We start from the raw sequence: 18081 nt of genomic DNA, 5'->3' as shown, positions 1-18081 counted from the left end.
CAAAGTCAGAAAAATGTGGAATGCTACCTGTGGATCAGGGTGTCGGCTAATAATAATCTGCACAGCACCAGGACTGCAGTGGCTTAGAACAGCATAAACTTCATTAAGTGTCATATTTTGGACTGGTGCTTCATTAATTTCTATGATTTCATCTCCACACCTACAAAGGGATAAAAAAAAATAATCTAGCAAGAGGAGCAGACTTTACATTGTTATTTCTAGCGTATTGTTCCATTGTGACTGTGCAAGAAACATACATTCAGGTGGTTGAGCTTTGTTATGGTCACAGATTAAATTAGTGTGTTTCACTGGGTCCCTTCTCAGAAAATGGAAAGGGAATCAGCACTGAGACATGACATTTCCTCATTGGTGCATTCTCCATAAATCTGAATTCTTTGCACTTCCCACAGTGCACGTTTTGTATTATAAATGGCAGGACAGACAGAAAATGACACAGAAGGCTGGCCTGTTGTGTACTGTTTACACCCACAACTTCCTTCCTGCCTATAATGTAGCATTTCACTTCTAGTTTGTGAAAAGTCTACTACTTGCACTGAAAGGACAGTAACAGTGCCTGAGAGAGAAGCTGGCTGAGGTAATATCTTTTATTGGACCTACTTCCAATGAACGATATTACCTCACCCACTTGGTCTCTCTAATGTCCTGGGACCAACAACACTGCTCCATTATACGGTGTCTGTCCTTTATATTAAATACAGAAGAGTAATTTATTAATAATCAGCTTTTAGATACTAATTATTGGAAGCTCTGTCCACTGTTGAACTCTGAGTCTTTCCTAATGAAATTCCAACATGGCACAGCTGGGTACTATTGTGCCCTCTCTCCCCTCCGTCCCAAACACGCACATAGGTGCTGAGCATTTCAAAGTTTCAATCCAAATGTTGCAGAACTTGCGGCATTTTCAGCTGAGTTTCCAGGTACATTCAGGGTGCAGAACCGGTGTTAAAACAAAAATCATTTGAGTTCTGCACAACTCTAAATACACACAATGTACCTGGTCCTCCTAACGTTATCCTCTGGCGATGAAGCTCTGAAATCCGATGGGATAAAATTCTGTTGGTGTGGAAGGTCCCAGATGCAGCAAAGCTGTATTTCTATCATATAGTAGGGGATAGAATTTTGGGAACGTGTGCAAGACCTCTGCAATGCCATCTGCACCCGGGAACACTCTGGGTGCACACAAGTATTGGGGATGGGATGGGAAGAAAGGGGCAGAGCCAGTGGATCAGTGACTATGCAGATCCTCTAGTCATTTCTCCTGGAGCAGGGGAATAAACTGGCTCCAGAAATGAGAGACTGGCTCCTTCCATCAACCCCATCTAAAGACCCATGTACTCAAAGCCCATTTACTTGAACTTTGTGTGGGAGAGAGGGCAGCGTTTGGCCCCATGACAGACATTGTCAATATTTAGGTCAGTCTTAGTTTGATCCTCAATTTTCTCATGTATCTCTTTTCATTCTCCGTTCCTTATTTTCCTGGATTATAATTTCATTTCTTGCCAGTTTATACCCGTGCCTGTATATTGCAATACTTAGCGTCCTGCTTGGAGAGATGAGAGATCCATCTAAGATGACAGAGCTTATCTGGCAGGGGAATGTGAAACTTTCATTCTGAAAGGTTCTTTGATAAAAAAACATTCAACATACCTGAGCCTCCCATCCATATGAGCCACGGAGCCTGGTGAGAGGGTATGGATAAATATCCCGGAAATGCACTGGGCGTAAGGAACACTGCACAAACCAATTCCTAGGCCAACGCCAGCTTCTGAAAGGGTCCATCAAAAAGATGCATAAGAAATACGAACACCAAGATAATTTGGGAGTACTGTTTCTAAACGAGAAACATCTCTTGCAGCTGAAGAAGTGGGTTTTTTTACTCACGAAAGCTTATGCCCAAATAAATCTGTTAGTCTTTAAGGTGCCACCAGACTCCTTGTTGATTTTGTGGATACAGACTAGCACAGCTACCCCCGATACGGTTTCTAAATGGTGACCTCAAAACACGCTTGTTGAAAACAGAGCCATATCCTTGCGGTTATGCATTTTCCACATGCAAATGCACATTTTTTGCATGTGTAAGGCGAATGCACACAAATGTTGCTAGCCACATTTGAAAATTTAGTTCACACATTCATTGTTAGCGTGTTGCAGATACAGTACAATGCAGCTTTATTTTGCAAAGGCTCTGTCATGCAAACTGTATCCCAAATCATTTTACAATGAGAAATAATAACAGAGAGCAGGAGAAAAATGAAGAAGGAAATGTGGTTGTGTGTAGCCTGAAATTGTTCTCTTTTTTGTTTTCTGTGCAAAATACCTTTAGATTTGTAAGAACTCTTCCTCTTTAAAGAGACAGCAGCCATTGAGTTGATGCAATCTATTCAAGAGATGAGGCACACTTATTTACTTTTGTTCTCTGTTTTGGTGCATCCTGTATTCTAAACTAAGTCATTCTTTCAATGTATGTGATTGCTTTTTGTGTCTGGAAAAACACAGCAGTTGGGGGAAGAGACAAAAGAAATGGCTGTTTTATAAAGCCATGAATTTTCACACTGAAATAGAGTTTGTATAATTAAGAATGAGAGTTGTGTAATGTGCTTCATTAACTGAGTTTGAACGCTCAGTGAGTGGTGTCTCAGAGGGATTTGCCTTGTAAACACTTTCAATTCTTGTGAGGAGAACTGAAAGTGTCAATCTAGTGCCTGAGTGGAACAATGGGTGGAAATATGGTAGGTGAAAGACAACAATTGATAGATAGCTTGGCAGGATATCATAGCAGGCACTGAGTCTGTATTAGGTGAGTTGGAAAAAAAATCTGTGCAAGTTGGGGAGGAATTAGGATAGAGTGAGGACAAACATGCAGAAAGTAAATGAGCCATCAGTTTGTGAATCAAGTCTTGTTCCGTGTATTCCTTGTTCAGTTTATTTTAGCACTTACCTTTGTTTAAGGAAACTTCCATTATGACCCTGTCATTGGGCTTTGTGGTGCTTAATGAGACGGCAGCACTATCTGAACTGAAAGAGCTGTTTTCCTTGGTTATCCGAGTGCTGGAACTCAGAGACCGACATAAGTGTGACGACAGGTAGCTAGAGGCAGAATAAGGGGTGCTAAGGCTTGTCCTGACCGTAAGAGTGAGGAGACCCTTTTTGGCCTGCTAGAAAGAAAAAAAAACAATGAGTGGGCTGAGCTCACGGGCACCTTTTGTATAAAGATAGAAATTGTGCTGTGAGGACAGTGCATAACCTTGAATTTTTGTAAAGCATCATAATGCGTTAATCCGTACATTGATTCTCCGTTCAGTTCCAGAATTTCATCACCTGTTTTAAAAAGGAATAATTAAACTGTGTTACTAATTGCTATTACCCAATTGTGTGAGCAACAAATAGCCAAGAACGATCATGCCTTGAATGCAGTAATGCATGGAGATGAAAATATACTACCTACAGCACTGATTTCAGTGGGACCAGACAGAGCCCTTTAGTGAAATTAAAATGCTGCTATAAATATTATGTGCTCTAAATCAAATATGTGAAAATTAAGTTAATGTTAGACTCCTCCCCAATACAGGAAATTATTAGATTTTTACATTTTCAGTATTGCCAACTCTCGCAATTTTATTCTGACTAGATATTTTGAGTTGAGGCTTTTTTCCCTGCTTCATGAAAAGAGAGGGTTGCCAACTGTCTAATCACACAAACCCAAACATCCTTGCTCCGGCCGCTTCCCAGAGGCATCGCCCCTCTGAGACCCCGCCCTGCTTACTCCATCCTACCTCCCTCCATCGTTTGCTCTCCCCCACCCTCATTCACCTTCAACAGGCTGGGGCAGAGGGTTAAGGTGTGGGCTCTGGGCTGGGGCCAAGGGATTTGGAGTGTGGGAGGGGGCTCCAGCCTGGGGAAAGGGGTTGGGGCGCAGGAGGGGGTGCAGGGTGCAAACTCTGGGAGAGAGTTTGAGTGCTGGAGGGGGCTCAGGGCTGGGGCAGGGGACTGGGGCATGGGAGGGGGTGAGGGGTGCAGGCAATTGGAGGGAGTTTGGGTGTAAGGGGGGCTTCGGGCTGGGGCAGGTGGTTGGGTTGCAGGAGGGGGTGAGGGGTGCAGGCTCTGGCTGGGTGGTGCTTACTTCGGACAGCTCCCAGTCAGCGGTGCAGAAGGGCTAAGGCAGGCTCCATACCTGCCCTGGGTCCCGTGCCAGTCCTGGAAGCGGCCAGCACGTCCCTGCAGCCCCTGGGGGGGGGGAGGGGACAGAGATCGCCGCATTCTCCCCAAGTGAAAACTCTGCAACTCCCATTGGCGAGGAACTGCGGCCAATGGGCGATGTGGGAGAGGAGCCTGCCTTAGCCCTGCTGCACCACTGACCGGGACGGGAGCCACCCAAGATAAGCGGGGCCAGGGGCCTCCGCGCTCTGCCTCCTCCACGCGCTGCTCCAGGAGGTTCTGAATGCTGCCCCTGCCTACAGGCACCACCCCTGCAGCTCCCATTGGCCGGGAACTTTGGCCAATGGGAGCTGGGAAGTCAGTGCTCAGGGTGAGGGCAGTGCGCGGAGACCACTGCCCCTACCCCCCAGGGGCCGCAGGGATGTGTCAGCCACTTCAGGGAGTGGCACGGAGCCAGGGCAGGTAGGGAACCTGCCTTAGCCCCGCTCTGCCACGGACATTTAGCGGTCTAAAATCTCCTGGTTTGGCTTCAGTAGCCTCCGGGGAAATAGAGCCCAATTCCGGGAGACTCCCAGCGAAACCTGGAGGGTTGGCAACCCTATGAAAAGAGGATGAAAAGCTGCCCACTATCAATTTTTCCCTTTGTCAAAATGGCCCCCATCTCCTAGTACCACCCTTAGGGCTGAAGCCAGAAAGATAGAGTCCATCTGCATGTAACAATAAGGCTACCCATAATAGATTTGGCTACCACCTCCTGTTTTGAATCAGACTAAGGCCATTCCTACAGGCAAAATGGCTCCCGCTTTATGGTGCAGGGAATTAGACAGGACATATGGATTGCAAGGGGCAGCAGAGACACTGTGAAAAGTGGATGGGGGAGGGGAAGCAGGGCATTGGCTACAGCAGACGGCAGATTTAGGTGTTCAGGGGGACATGGGGGTGCAAAGGACAGTGACAGGGTGGGGGATGGAATGGCAGCTCCCCTAGCTTGGAGTAATGATGGGTAAGGGGAGTCCCCTCCAAGCAGCCAGGGGAAGGCAGTGTCACCAACTCTCATGAACTGATCATGAGTCACAGGATTTTGGCGACTGTAGGAGGAGCTGTTCCAATGATGGGGGGGGGTCTTGCTGATGATTTTTGATCCCCTGAGGTTGGCAATACTGCAGGTGAATGGCTAAAAACTTTGAAATTTCACTGAAAAATGGGGGCTAGGGGGAAATAGCAAAAATATTTGATTTCCCCACTCCAGTTTTCTGCCTAGCTCTATTTACAGTGGCTAAAAAGGTAGCTGGTCACTAGTCTCTCTTCTGAAATTGTAAACAGAGGAGCCAGGCCAGCTAGACTATGGATATTTGTCATGCAGGTGATGAAATTAAACTACCATCTCATTTCACAGCAGTCACCAAACAATCTTCAGGAGAAAACAACTTTCATTCACAACCAACCTGAGCTGGCTTTGATCCTTACATCACCAATCCCACAACCAATCGGATCCTCTTTTGATCTACATTTTAAATGTTTTTATTGCTTCTGTACTAGAATTTTTTTAACCCCAAACAATCATTCTAAATATTTTTCATAGTAACTTCCTACCTTCTTGTAACCTTCCATCAGCAGCAGCAGCTCCACCTGGAAAGATGGTCTTTACATAGATACCAATGGGCCCATAAATGCTGTCCTTCCCTCCAACAATACTGAAGCCCAACCCCTAAATTATGAAAGAGAGAGAGAGAGAGAGACCATGTTTATTTCTCATAATGGTTGCATTGTTTTCCCTTCTGTACTAAAATGCTACATGGGCAATAACAATTAGCAAAATTGCATGATGGACATTAATATGTTCATTACAAGATTTAAAACAAAGGTGGATATAGTGATCCCCAACTTAAGAACTTAGAATGTATTTAACTGAAATTTTCTTTATAAAAGTCACAAACAATTAATTTGAGACAATATATGTGCTGCAATAGTAACGTGTAATGATTAGAGCATAGGACTAAGTCCCATGCTCCTGGCTCTGCCACTAACATAATGTGTGGCCTTGGGTGAATCATTTAACCTCTTTTGCCTCAATTTCCCCACCCATAAAATGGAACTGATATTCACCTCAGAGGGATGTTCTGAGACTTACTTCTGGGGGAACTCTGCCACATTGCTCAACTGCAGAATTCATGTTCCCCACAGATTTTTTTTTAATCCACAGAAAATACATTCTGCCAGGGGTTGCTGTGACACCAGAACAGAGGGAAGCCGGTTCACCAGCCATAGGGAGGCTGCCAATAGGGAGGACAAGAGGCTGCCTTCCTCGCAGCACCCTGCCTGTGGGGCCAGGTGAGGAGGCACAGGATATGCTTGGGACAGACAGAGCAGGGCAGATGGGGCTGCTGGGGTTCTGGGATTCTGAAGGGCTAGTTGAGGGGGACAGACTGGTGAAGGAGCTGAATGGGAATGGGGGTGCAGGGCCACGAGAGGGTGGGGGTGGCTGAGTGTGGGTGCAGGGATAATGGAGGTGGGAGGTGCACGGGGTGGTTGAGTGGGGGTGTAGGGACACATGGGGACAGGGAGAGGAGGATGCAGGGCCACATGGAGATGCAGAGAAGGGGTGGCTGAGTGGGGGTGCAGGGACACATGGGGATTAGGGAAGATGTGCCTGACTGAATGGGAGAGGCTAGGGGTCAGCCAGAATCTGCATGGGGGAAGGTCCCCAACTCCCTAACAATCTCCCCCCCTCTCCCCAAAAAAACTGTTCCCTACTTCTCCCACTCACATTCAACAGCCCTCCAGGTTCACTCCAGGCTCCTTCCCACCAATTACTTCCCTCTCCCTCAACTCCTCCATTACCCCCGACTCTCCCAAACCCTTTGCACTGCTTCTGAGGATGGAGGGAAATATGTTTCTGTACTGTAATTTAAATGAATTATTACGCAAAGTTCTGTATTCATATGCCTAGTAAGGAAACTATTTGTCAAAAAAAATTTCCTGAATCTTTTTTGTTGTCTCTGTTGTTACAGACATACTTGCTGACAGGTATTTTGAAATTGGTGTGATTATATTGTGTTATTTTGACCCAAAAAATGCAGAATTTTAAAATATAGTGCACAGAATTTTTAATTTTTTGTCATAGAATTCCCCAAGGAGTAGAGACTGTACTTAATTAATATTTGTAAACCAACTGGAAATCCTTGGATGAAAAGTGTTATAGAAGTGCAAAGTACTACACGCAGTGGAGCCCTGATACATGACTAGGGCCCCTAGGTGCTACCATAATACAGATGATGATGATGATAATAATTTATTTTATTGAACTCCACAGAAGGACTTTCTGATAGTTGTCCCTACATCTGTACTAGACATTGTTATTTAGAAAGAGATCTTTATTAGAGAATTTACAGGCCTAAAAGGCCTGTGTTTAAGTTCTAGCTTCCATATTTTATGCATCCCAAGTTACAAATGAAAGTCAGTCAAAAAATAATCATATATGCTAATACAAATGTGTGGCCGGACAGAGAGCAAGCACCCCTTTGGCATTTTTATTTGTAAGTGAGAGAGCAATTGCCTTTTCTCTGTCTTATTCATAGATTCATAGATTCTAGGACTGGAAGGGACCTTGAGAGGTCATCGAGACCAGTCCCCTGCCCGCATGGCAGGACCAAATACTGTCTAGACCATCCCTGATAGACATTTATCTAACCTACTCTTAAATATCTCCAGAGATGGAGATTCCACTACCTCCCTAGGCAATTTATTCCAGTGTTTAACCACCCTGACAGTTAGGAAATTTTTCCTAATGTCCAACCTAGACCTCTTGCTAGAGATAGTCTTTGTAAATCTAAGTTTTGTTTTTGTGCACGTGTACATGATTTTACCAAGGGTCTTGCTTATGTAACTATGCTTTATCACCGACTGCATCTTGTGGAGTTTCCAGGCTTAACAAATCAGGATGATGCAAGCTGCAAGGCATAGTTTAACTAGACGATATAAACAAAGCTAGTAATATGTTGCCATGGAGAACATGCTCTAGCTAATGTGCACACATGCAATTCCCATTAGCTTCAGATAGGCACGTGCATGGAGCGTGAGCCCTCACTTAGAGTTCAGGAGGTGTGCTATGAATTACTGCAAAATCCAAATCAAGCTGAAGACAAATTACACTAAAGAGCCAATCCTGCAAGGTGCTGAAGTCCCTCAATTCCTATTAAGTCAGTTGGGAGTTGAGAGCAGTCAGCACCTAACAGGATAGAGTTCAGCTTTAATCTTGCTGTGTGAATGTTTGGTGTTTGTGAAAGGTGACAAATCAAAAGGTTCTGGAGGCTGCAGTCCTTTATTTACCTGGAGGTTAGATACGGCACAGGCAGTGCATTCTTCCCCACACTGCCAGTCCACCACTGTCTCTCAGCTCTGACTTGGAGGGAGCATCTCTAGAAGGGAGAGGCTAATTCAGTTGCCAGACCCCATTCAGTCAGTGCCCCTCATTGCTAAGAAGGATGCCAGTGAAGGATGTCAGCTGTTGGTGGGGATTGTGTGATATGGACATATGTCCATTAGGAACTGGCCTGTGACCACCAACACACAACACAAACCACCAAACACTCAGCAGAGGATGGTGATTTTTAATCACTGGCTGCCCAGGCCCAGATTGGAACTGGCAACCCAGAGGTGAAAGGCTCACTGTCCCGTTACCAGCCTCCCTGCACCATTCACTCCCCATTTGATACGTACACCTGGGAAGATGACTAGTATTCTGTTTATAAGCATCTCACCTTCCCTTGGCCTTTCATCAAAACAATGTTTGATATTACGGAAGCCTGTGAGCCACAAGACGCATGCGTTAACTGAGCAGTGCTCAGCGATCTAGAAGGTCTTGAAACCGTCTGCAAAGAGAAAAATAGTTTTAATGCAGTGCCAGGCATTTGTTGTACATACCAGATGAATATGTGCAATTGCTCTGTGAGAGTATAGTCTTAATGGAACAACAGAGATCCCACAAGCGGAATGTGCTGGGTTTTAAAATATTTGTTTGCATGATTCAGATAGCTCGTTTATCCAGGCAGGGGTGGCTCTAGCTTTTTTGCCGCCCCAAGCACGGCAGGCAGGCTGCCTTCAGCGGCATGCCTGCAGGAGGTTCCCGGTCCTGCAGATTCGGTGGCATGCCTGCAGGAGGTCCACCGGTCCTGCGGCTTCAGTGTACCCACTGCCGAATTGCCGCTGAATCCGCGGGACCAGCGGACCTCCCGCAGGCATGCCGCCGAAGGCTGCCTGACTGCCGCCCTCACAAGGACTGGCAGGGCGCTCCCCGCGGCTTGCCGCCCCTGGCACGCGCTTGGAGCGCTGGTGCCTGGAGCCGCCGCTGTATCCAGGAACCAATGGGCTACAGAATTGTCTGGAACATGTCCTGGTACTTTAGCCTTTTTTCAGATGCATAGGATATTCAGCTAAAACCCTGAGGTCCTTATAGACTATGGGCTTGATTTTGAACTTGCTTAAATCATTTCTATGCTTGTCTAGCTACAGTGATCCAACCAGATTTAGAATCTAGATCCTAGAATAGAATCTAGACTCTCTAATAGTATCTATTATTTGAGTCATATTATTTGTGTTGACATTTGATATTCCCATGCCAGAATTCTGTGTTTGAAGTCTTTAAACCACGATTTGAGGACTTAAATAGCTCAGACATAGGTTAGGGGTTTGTTACAGGAGTGGGCGGGTGAGATTCTGTGGCCTGCGTTGTGCAGGAGGTCAGACTAGACGATCATAATGGTCCTGTCTGACCTTAAAGTCTACAATTCTATGTTTGGACATTTGGGTCACGACAAACACTGTTGTGTAAAGGCCTGAGTACAGCACTGCGAATCCAGATCGTCTCCGGATTTCTATTCTTATTATTTATTGCTATTACTGTAGCACTTCAAGGCTCAGTCTAGTCATAGACAGGACCCCGCTGTGCAGTCCTGACTTTGCCATTGACTAGCTCTGTATCTTTGTCACCATTTTTCTACCTGTTTCCTTTGCCATCAAATGGTGAAAATAATATAGACTTATCTATAGCATCTTGGTTTTGTACAATTATTAGTTAATGCCAATATAAGTGCTTCAAGGATGTAAACAGCTATATACCGGGATTAAGTAGTAGTAGAGAATTCTTCCAAACAGTGAAGGAAGTAGTTCCGTTTTGCTTGGATATATTCAGTGAGAAGCTGATAACCAATTTGCAAGTAGTCTGCTTCCTTCAGTTTAATAGATGGTGGATTTCTTAATTTGTTTCCAGCCCATCAGGCACGACCAATTTTAATATGAGTCTGTATCTATAGAGCAGGGGCGGCTCTATGTATTTTGCCACCCCAAGCATGGCAGTCAGGCGGCTTTCGGCAGCACGCCTGCGGGAGGTCTGCTGGTAACGCGGATTCAGTGGCATACCTGCGGGAGGTCCGCCAGTCCTGCGCCTTCGGCGTACCCGCTGCCGAATTGCCGTCGAAACTGTGGGACCGGCGGACCTCCCGCAGGCATGCCGCCGAAGGCAGCCTGACTGCCACCCTTATGGCGACCAGCAGGCTGTCCCCTGCAGCTTGCTGCCCCAGGCATGCGCTTGGTGTGCTGGGGCCTGGAGCCGCCCCTGCTATAGTGATATACGTGTAAGCAGGGTCTGAATGAGCTCTACCCTGACATCCAGTGATGACCTGGGGAGAAAGACGTCAGGGGCAGACCGTATTTGCACAAACACACCTACTCTGCCTAGGTGTTCAGCAGACAGAGCTGCTTTGCCAAAGTGATCAATTTTGGCTGGTTTTGGGTTACAACCCACTTTGAATGCAGGGGTATCCTTATTGTATGAGTAAAGGGCAGCAGAACTTAGGTTCAGTCAAGGCATACAGTACTAACTTGCTAAGCAGGGGGTAAGGATGCCAAATCCCACTAACGATGAGAGCGGATGGGGACTGGTGTTCCTACCCGACGATGTGCGTTCTGCCTAAAGAGTCCTAGCACCATTTGACTCTCCCCTCTTCAGTGTTTAAAGACAGAGCTGATTGGACTCAGTTGAGAGGCCTTGTTTCTGGTTCAGTGATTACTAGAGCTGAAACCACTCATGAGCAGGTCTAGGAGCTAAGCTTTGGACGTGGTGTGGGGACAGGGTTGCAGTGAAAGACATGAAGAGGGAGCAGCACCAAGGTTCCCTGCTACCCAGTGAAATCACTAAGAGCTGGACTAAGTTGGGGAACCCCAGAACACGGCAAGCAGCAGTGGCAGTGATGACAGTGGCAGACATGAGTGGTGGCAGCAAGCGGCCAGCAATGGCAGAGATAACAGCGGCAGCAAGCGGCGAGCATGGAAGAGATAGCAGGAGCTAGGGCATAGCTTGATGCCCTGCCCCCCCCACCAGGGGTGATGGATGGACCCACGTGAATGCACCTCTGAACTCCCGGTCTTTGCTGACTAAGGACAACCAACTGTGAGTGGGGAGCAGCAAAGGGAAAGGGGAAGGGCATGTTGAAGGGACGTTCATTCGTCGGAGTTTCACACCACACAGTGGGAAACTGAGGCAAAGGACACCGCCCAACGTACTGGGGGTGGGTGTTTGTTTATGGCTACATGCTTTTGAGTGGTGGTTGTGGTGTTTTCTCAAATGAATGCTTGGTTCCCTTGCCTTTTTAATACAAGTTTTTCTTTTGTTATACACAGACTCAATGCTTGCAAGTGGGGACATATTGCCCCTTAGAGGTGCCCAGGGATGGTGTTTAATTTTCCCAGATTACTGCATGGGGACTCAAGCCACTTCTGTTTTGTGTTGTTCAGAGGAACCCCTAGATATTGAACCTTGTTGCTGCTGACTCCAGCTGGCAGAAAGGTTACATACATAATGAAGACTTCCTAGATGAACATTAGCACGAAGCTCATTTAAGCACTGAATCAAGTTATTATCTAATGCTAAGTATGCATGAAGTTCAGCAGCGCCAGAAGCATGTGCAGGGAAGCTGAGAGTTCTGATTTTCTACAAATTTGTTTATGCAGCGATGTGAAACTAACAGCTGCATGAGGATCTAATGTATGGAACACCCATCAAGCATTCAGCTTCTGCGTCTGTCAGGAAATGAGGCTTGATTAGTACATGAGAATAAGCTTATTTGTGCAGTACCATAGAGAGAGTTAAGAATGTGAAGATCTGGGAGATGGCTGTGCAATGCCAAAAATATACTCAGTGAAAGGTACATCTCTGTCAAAACCCTGGGCGGGCCCATCTTCCATTAGGGACCTGAGATATGTGCAAGTTTATACAGAGTTTGTTGAAATTCATGCCCCTGAGGAAGGGCTTGTGTAAGGCTCTTCAAGGTGCAGAAGCATTGCAATTTCTATCTGTGGCCAGCAGGATGGATCAGCCATTCAGGGGGCCTCTTCTGCGAGGGGGCTATGGGGGTGAACAAGGAAAGGAGCAACAGCATCCACTCTCCTGTGGATCCATTGTAGCTGGAAAACATGGATCGGGGATGATCGGGGCAGCAGCTGGTGGAGAAAGGACAATGGAGGGGCTGTGCTGTCATAGAGCCTTTCCTCCTTCTCTGGACCTGCACCTCACACAGTCAGTTCAGTGTGGCTTTGTGCAGGTGTGTGTGTGTGTGTGTCGGGGGAGAGTAGGCAGAAAATTCACCATGGGGAGGTTGAGGCAGCACAAACCCTTTCACTTGGGATGGCCCGCTGGCAGGGAGCATGGCTGGAGTGACTGAGAGATGCACTGATTCATTGTATCCCCAGTGCAGTCTCCGAGACAGGGCTCCTAAGGCGGGAAAGTTTGGGCAAGAAAACTAAGTGCAACTTAGCTAGAGTGTTCTTGTTTGTTGAGCCTGATGAATGTAGTTTTCTAGTGGTGTGTGATTTCCTGTTGCACTTACCGGACCTCTTCCTACTGAACAGTCTAGCTGCTGAGAGAGTGACTTCCGGTTACTGTAAAGAGAATGGGGCTGTCTGTCTCTATATGCTGCTGATTTCTTTGTCACTCGATAGTCAATTTCCCCTATCCAGTAAGGATTTACACCTACAGGAGACAGAAGGCATGACACCGTATTTTTCATGAGCATTAACTTCAAACACTTCTGCGTCAAACACTTGACCAGGTGCTCAATAAATTCCGTTTAGAAACATTTTTCAAGTTGTAAATCTAACTGTCCCAGGCAGTGATGGGATTCCCTGAGCCACCATTAGGAACCACACCTCACAAGCTTCAGTTGCACCCAGTGACTTCACATGATCAACTGCTGGGCACACACAGCTAATAGAGAGAGTTGTGCATGGCAGACACACGGGGCCTTGTTCAAAGACTGCCTGCTGCACACACATTCCATTCACTTTTATGCACAAGCTTCTGCATCCATAACCCTCTCTCTCCATATCAGGGGCTCGTTACAAGGGAGCAGCTTAATTGCATCACATGCTGCACTGAGAGCAAAATCACATTACCCCGAAGTATAGAAGACATAGAGACAGTTATCACAGAATCAAAGGAGATACAGATGAAAAGACCTGTTAGCTCAGCCAATTCCTCCTTCTGCCAATGCAGGGTGAGACTATTATCCATATTTCACCACTTTCCTTGAAAGACTATTCCACAACCTAACAGACTTCACTGTTCGGCAGATTTTTTTTTTTTTAGTTGTTACAGGTTTTCAAAAGACAGTAGGCTGGATGTGTACTTTTTTCCACAGCAAAACCCTGAGCGCAAGGTCCCTGGTTGTGGAAAATCTGCCCACTCATGCACCGTGTCTATGCCGCTCTGCTCCACTGAGGGACTTGCACCCAGCCTGTGCTACCACAGTGGTGCTGACCAAGTTGTGGAGGGAGGGAGAGAAAGGAGGGGATGTGCTGACTCAGCATATCCCCAGGGCAGCCTCTGCCAGTGTGGGAACCTATGAAACCCTGACTCCAAATTCAAGCTCCATCCTTGGGAGAAACAGCTGAGAAGGACAGTGGTACAGACACTACCTACACTTCCCCAGAGGTGAGACCCTCTAGGACAGAGCAAACCCAGCTGTCTTAGAAGGGGGTAATCAGGCCCAATCACCTAATGCTAGACTATGTGTCCACAAAGGGGTTCTGCTGGCATAAGCCATGAGGAGGAAGATCAAGCAGCTTGTACCTGGATAAGGATGGCATTTCTAGCCGTTACAGACTTTCACAGTTTGAATCACTGGAGTATATTTCTGTTCATGTCACCAATGCCAGACAATCATAGGAGGCCAGAACCTGATCCAAGCTTTCTGGCTATAATAAACTGCTGCATCAGTGACCACCCTCTGGCCTATGCCACGTCTACTAGAAGGAATATGCAGTGCTGGGGGACTGGGCAGGTAATTCACCTGTTTAAAACTTTAACATGCTGACATACAGCGTATAGGCTTGGGTTTTCTGGCTGTATCCTGTTTCACTACTGCTACCCTTGCTATATTGTTTCTATGCTTTCACCTATGCTGTGTACAGGCACATCTGATAAGGATTTCATTTTATTACAAGCTATTTCAGCTACTGCACCTCCTCATAAAGTTTCTTTTCTGGCTGTTTATATCTGTCTTTGCATTTCCAGGGTGCCCATTGCCACGGTCTCTGGGCAAAAGTGAACCATCTCCTAGAGACTCAGCTAAGTTGTTCGTTTTAACTATTTCACTCGAAAGGCCATGCTGATTACACTCAGTGGAAAACAGACAACAGCATTGTGAATAATCATCTCCATATGACAAATATTTTACCAATGAAGCACATGGGGAACATGTATCTTTAGTCTGTGCATTTGATTAGAGAATAGATACTGTATTCAGCCCATCTGAGTACCCCGAACAATATTATTTTTGTTTCCAGGAATTACAGCCAGAACTTGTATGCAGTTATTGCAGTCCTCTCACTTCTCCTAAAAGACATTAAAATGCAGAAAATCTTTCATTTTTTGGAAGTAAGGGCTCGGTTTTAAAACTTTATGGAAAATGATAAATTCAGAATACACTGTCAGAGAAGTAACCATGTGTGATGTCTGTCTGTGTACAGACAAAGAAAGGGAGAGAACATCATAATGTAGTTCATAAACTCTATGTCCAGATGTCTCATTTAATGCAAACATTTAACATAGCCTAACACTAAAACTACAGCACAGAAGCTAACATTGAGTTAAAGCGACATTCCCAACATAAAACTGATCCATTTAAAAATGTCACTGCCCCTTTTACTAACAACACTTGAGAGTATGGAAATATCAATAATAAAGATCTAATTTATTTCTCAGCATTTATGCTGCTTGTTTCCTTTTTGCATTTTCACTCAATCTCTCAAAGGGACCTTCGAAATTGAACCTACAAATCAAGCTCATGTGCAGCTTTGCACACAAACACAGTGGGTGAAATCCCGGTCCTACAGAAGTTAATGAGAGTTTTGGCATTATCTTCAGTGGAGCCAGGATTTCACTTGTTGTTTACCAGCATACATCAAAATGTCAGACACACAGTGTGTATGTGTATGCACAAATAGCATGTGAATGAAATAGGTGTGCCCATATTTGTGACTACAAATCAGGGAGGCACACTTGTAAATTTTACCCTTATTAAAGACTTGTTTATAGTCAGTTGTAATACCTGTTTCTCAAGTACACCTCTACCCCGATATAACGTGACTCGATATAACACGAATTTGGATATAACGCGGTAAAGCAGTGCTCTGGGGGGGCGGGGCTGCGCGCTCCGGCGGATCAAAGCAAGTTCGATATAACACAGTTTCACCTATAACATGGTAAGATTTTTTGGCTCCCGAGGACAGCATTATAATGGGGTAGAGGTATATTGGTACATGTTGCCACTGGGAATTATAACACTTAAGAGGAATGTTTAAATTAAAAATTTTTTTTAATTACAAAACTATTTTTGTTAATGTTAACTTTAGTAAAAATCAGAGCTTCCTCCCCCCTCCAAAAAAAGTCTGAACCAGTTCAGGGTACCTTTAAAATATGCAAAATGGTGTGCATGTGTATGTATATACATAATTTTTATGTACAGGGATCATGACTGATCAGTATGTATGGATATCTGAATCCATTCTTTAATACTAGCTTTTCATGCACCATGAGTCTTACAGAAAGAAGAAACTTTAGCTAAAACCCTCCAGAGTAAAGATTGGCAAAAAAAAAGCTGTTTCTTTCAACATCATGATATCGTAACCTGAGAAAGTTTCATGCATTTAAATTTCCCAAGAGAATATATTTCCTCTTAGAAACTTACTGGTTGAATTACTGCGAGTCCTTTGGCAGCTGGCTTTAGTGTGCAGAAAACAATTAGTTTGTATTTCCAATTTAACAGGCCTTTCATTACAGACACCTGTTGAGGATTCCTGAAAAGAGACCCAGAATATTTTAAATACAAATCTGACCAGCTATGTTTTTACTGCGAGTGCTAATCCCTTCACTAAGTGCAACAACAAAAAACATGGAAGTTAATCTCCATTTAAAAAAAAAATTCTCACAATTTAGTTTGCACAAACTTCAGCCTGGATTTTAACTTGTATCCCAGAACTTGGGGAGGAAAGCAGTTTATCTGGCATAAATGGAATGATTAGGGATGGTGGTTCTAAATGATTTGTTTGATAATGTTTCTTTCAAAACATCAGAAATAATTGTAACGTACTGTACCTGAGAACTAGTATGGAAATAAATGCAGTTTAGAAGTTACATTCAAGATGCTAGGTAAAAAGTGAGTCTATCTCCCTCTTCTTCCCCCACCCCCAACAAACGTACAAGGATATTTTCATTTCTTGGTAAACTCTAGATATGCTGGTCTAAATATCAGGTGTGACTAGTGGTTTGGTTTTAAAGGGGCCTGATTTCTGGAGGGTAGATGATTAGCACTTTCTGAGAATTGGGCCCTTTCAAGGAGTTCCAAGATAGGCACTCAAAATCACTTTTGGGCTAGTGAGTTTGATGGGAAAAATAAATGATTACACCCAACTAAGAACCCCACTTTAAGCATACGTTAAAAATAACGAGTTCCATCCATCTATGGATCTAGGCAATGCAATTTATTGCAATTAATAGGATGTATTGAGCCCTATCAATTCTAAAAGAATGATAACTGTTGGCAGTGTAATCATCGTATAAAAGAGTACTAATTGCATGGAAAAACCTCTCTCTTTCTCTGAGTTAAATCATTGGGAAAATAGCTATGATAAAATTGCATGTATGTGACAAACTATCACTTTGCTAAAAAGCCAAGCCAATTTTACTCAAGGGAATCTTGCAGGGGTTGGGGAGGCCACAAAATGATATAGGAGCAGGGTCTATATGTCATAAGATGTTGAGAGCCAACAAAAAGATGTAACTTACTTCTTGAAGTCTAATTTTAGTAGAGCTGTTTGGAGGTATCCTATCACAGTGAGCCAATGAACGATAACTTTCCTCTTCAGCAGCAGGTGGCGCCATTGCCAAATCATAAAAAAATATGTTTTCTTTCCGGCTTGCTTCCCCTAGTGAATTCTTTAGAAGCACAAAGAAGAGTCTGAAGGGTGCGTTGTGAAACTGATTTTATAGCTTTTGGCTAAGCATTTCAGAATCTCATTTCAAAAATGTTTTCTATTAACTTTTAGTTTTGTTTTTCAGCCAACATAATGTATGTTTTAAAGGGCACAGTGGGGCCTACCCTGGCTGAGGTTGTTGGGTGCTACCACAATATAAATGTTAAATATAGTCTGCCTTATAAAACGTAAGTCCTCTTTGATTTTGAAAGGAAAAATAAATAAACTCCTGGTTAGAGTCTAACAGACCACAGGGTGAGGGACAATGTACAGTATGAAGATGCTAAAAAGAGGCACACTCTGGGCAGGACTGCAGACTTCAGTTCTCATTTCTCTAACTAAGCCTGTACTGGCTACGTGAGTTTCCTGGGCTCTAGA

The 18081-nt window shown here is 44.7% G+C and overlaps 1 protein-coding gene across 4 annotated transcripts in view; it reads right to left on the bottom strand.

The window, feature by feature from the left end:
• IL16 (interleukin 16) overlaps nt 1-18081 on the bottom strand; it is a 66004-nt gene that overhangs the window by 16436 nt on the left and 31487 nt on the right. For 3 of the 4 annotated variants that reach the window (XM_042856678.2, XM_024107538.3, XM_065559333.1), the window contains 9 exons: nt 17516-17665; nt 16419-16527; nt 13059-13201; nt 8937-9047; nt 5770-5884; nt 3266-3339; nt 2960-3176; nt 1669-1786; nt 28-160 (listed from right to left, as the gene is read on the bottom strand). In XM_042856678.2, coding sequence (XP_042712612.2) covers nt 28-160; nt 1669-1786; nt 2960-3176; nt 3266-3339; nt 5770-5884; nt 8937-9047; nt 13059-13201; nt 16419-16527; nt 17516-17665 — 1170 coding nt within the window. The remainder of the gene's footprint in view (nt 1-27; nt 161-1668; nt 1787-2959; nt 3177-3265; nt 3340-5769; nt 5885-8936; nt 9048-13058; nt 13202-16418; nt 16528-17515; nt 17666-18081) is intronic. The other variant, XM_024107539.3, reaches the window with a different exon arrangement.

Source organism: Chrysemys picta, chromosome 10 (genome assembly GCF_011386835.1).
Source record: "Chrysemys picta bellii isolate R12L10 chromosome 10, ASM1138683v2, whole genome shotgun sequence".
Classification (NCBI taxonomy): domain Eukaryota; kingdom Metazoa; phylum Chordata; order Testudines; family Emydidae; genus Chrysemys; species Chrysemys picta.
The sequence above is the reverse complement of the archived record's forward strand: the minus strand, read 5'-3'. Positions and strand labels throughout refer to the sequence as shown.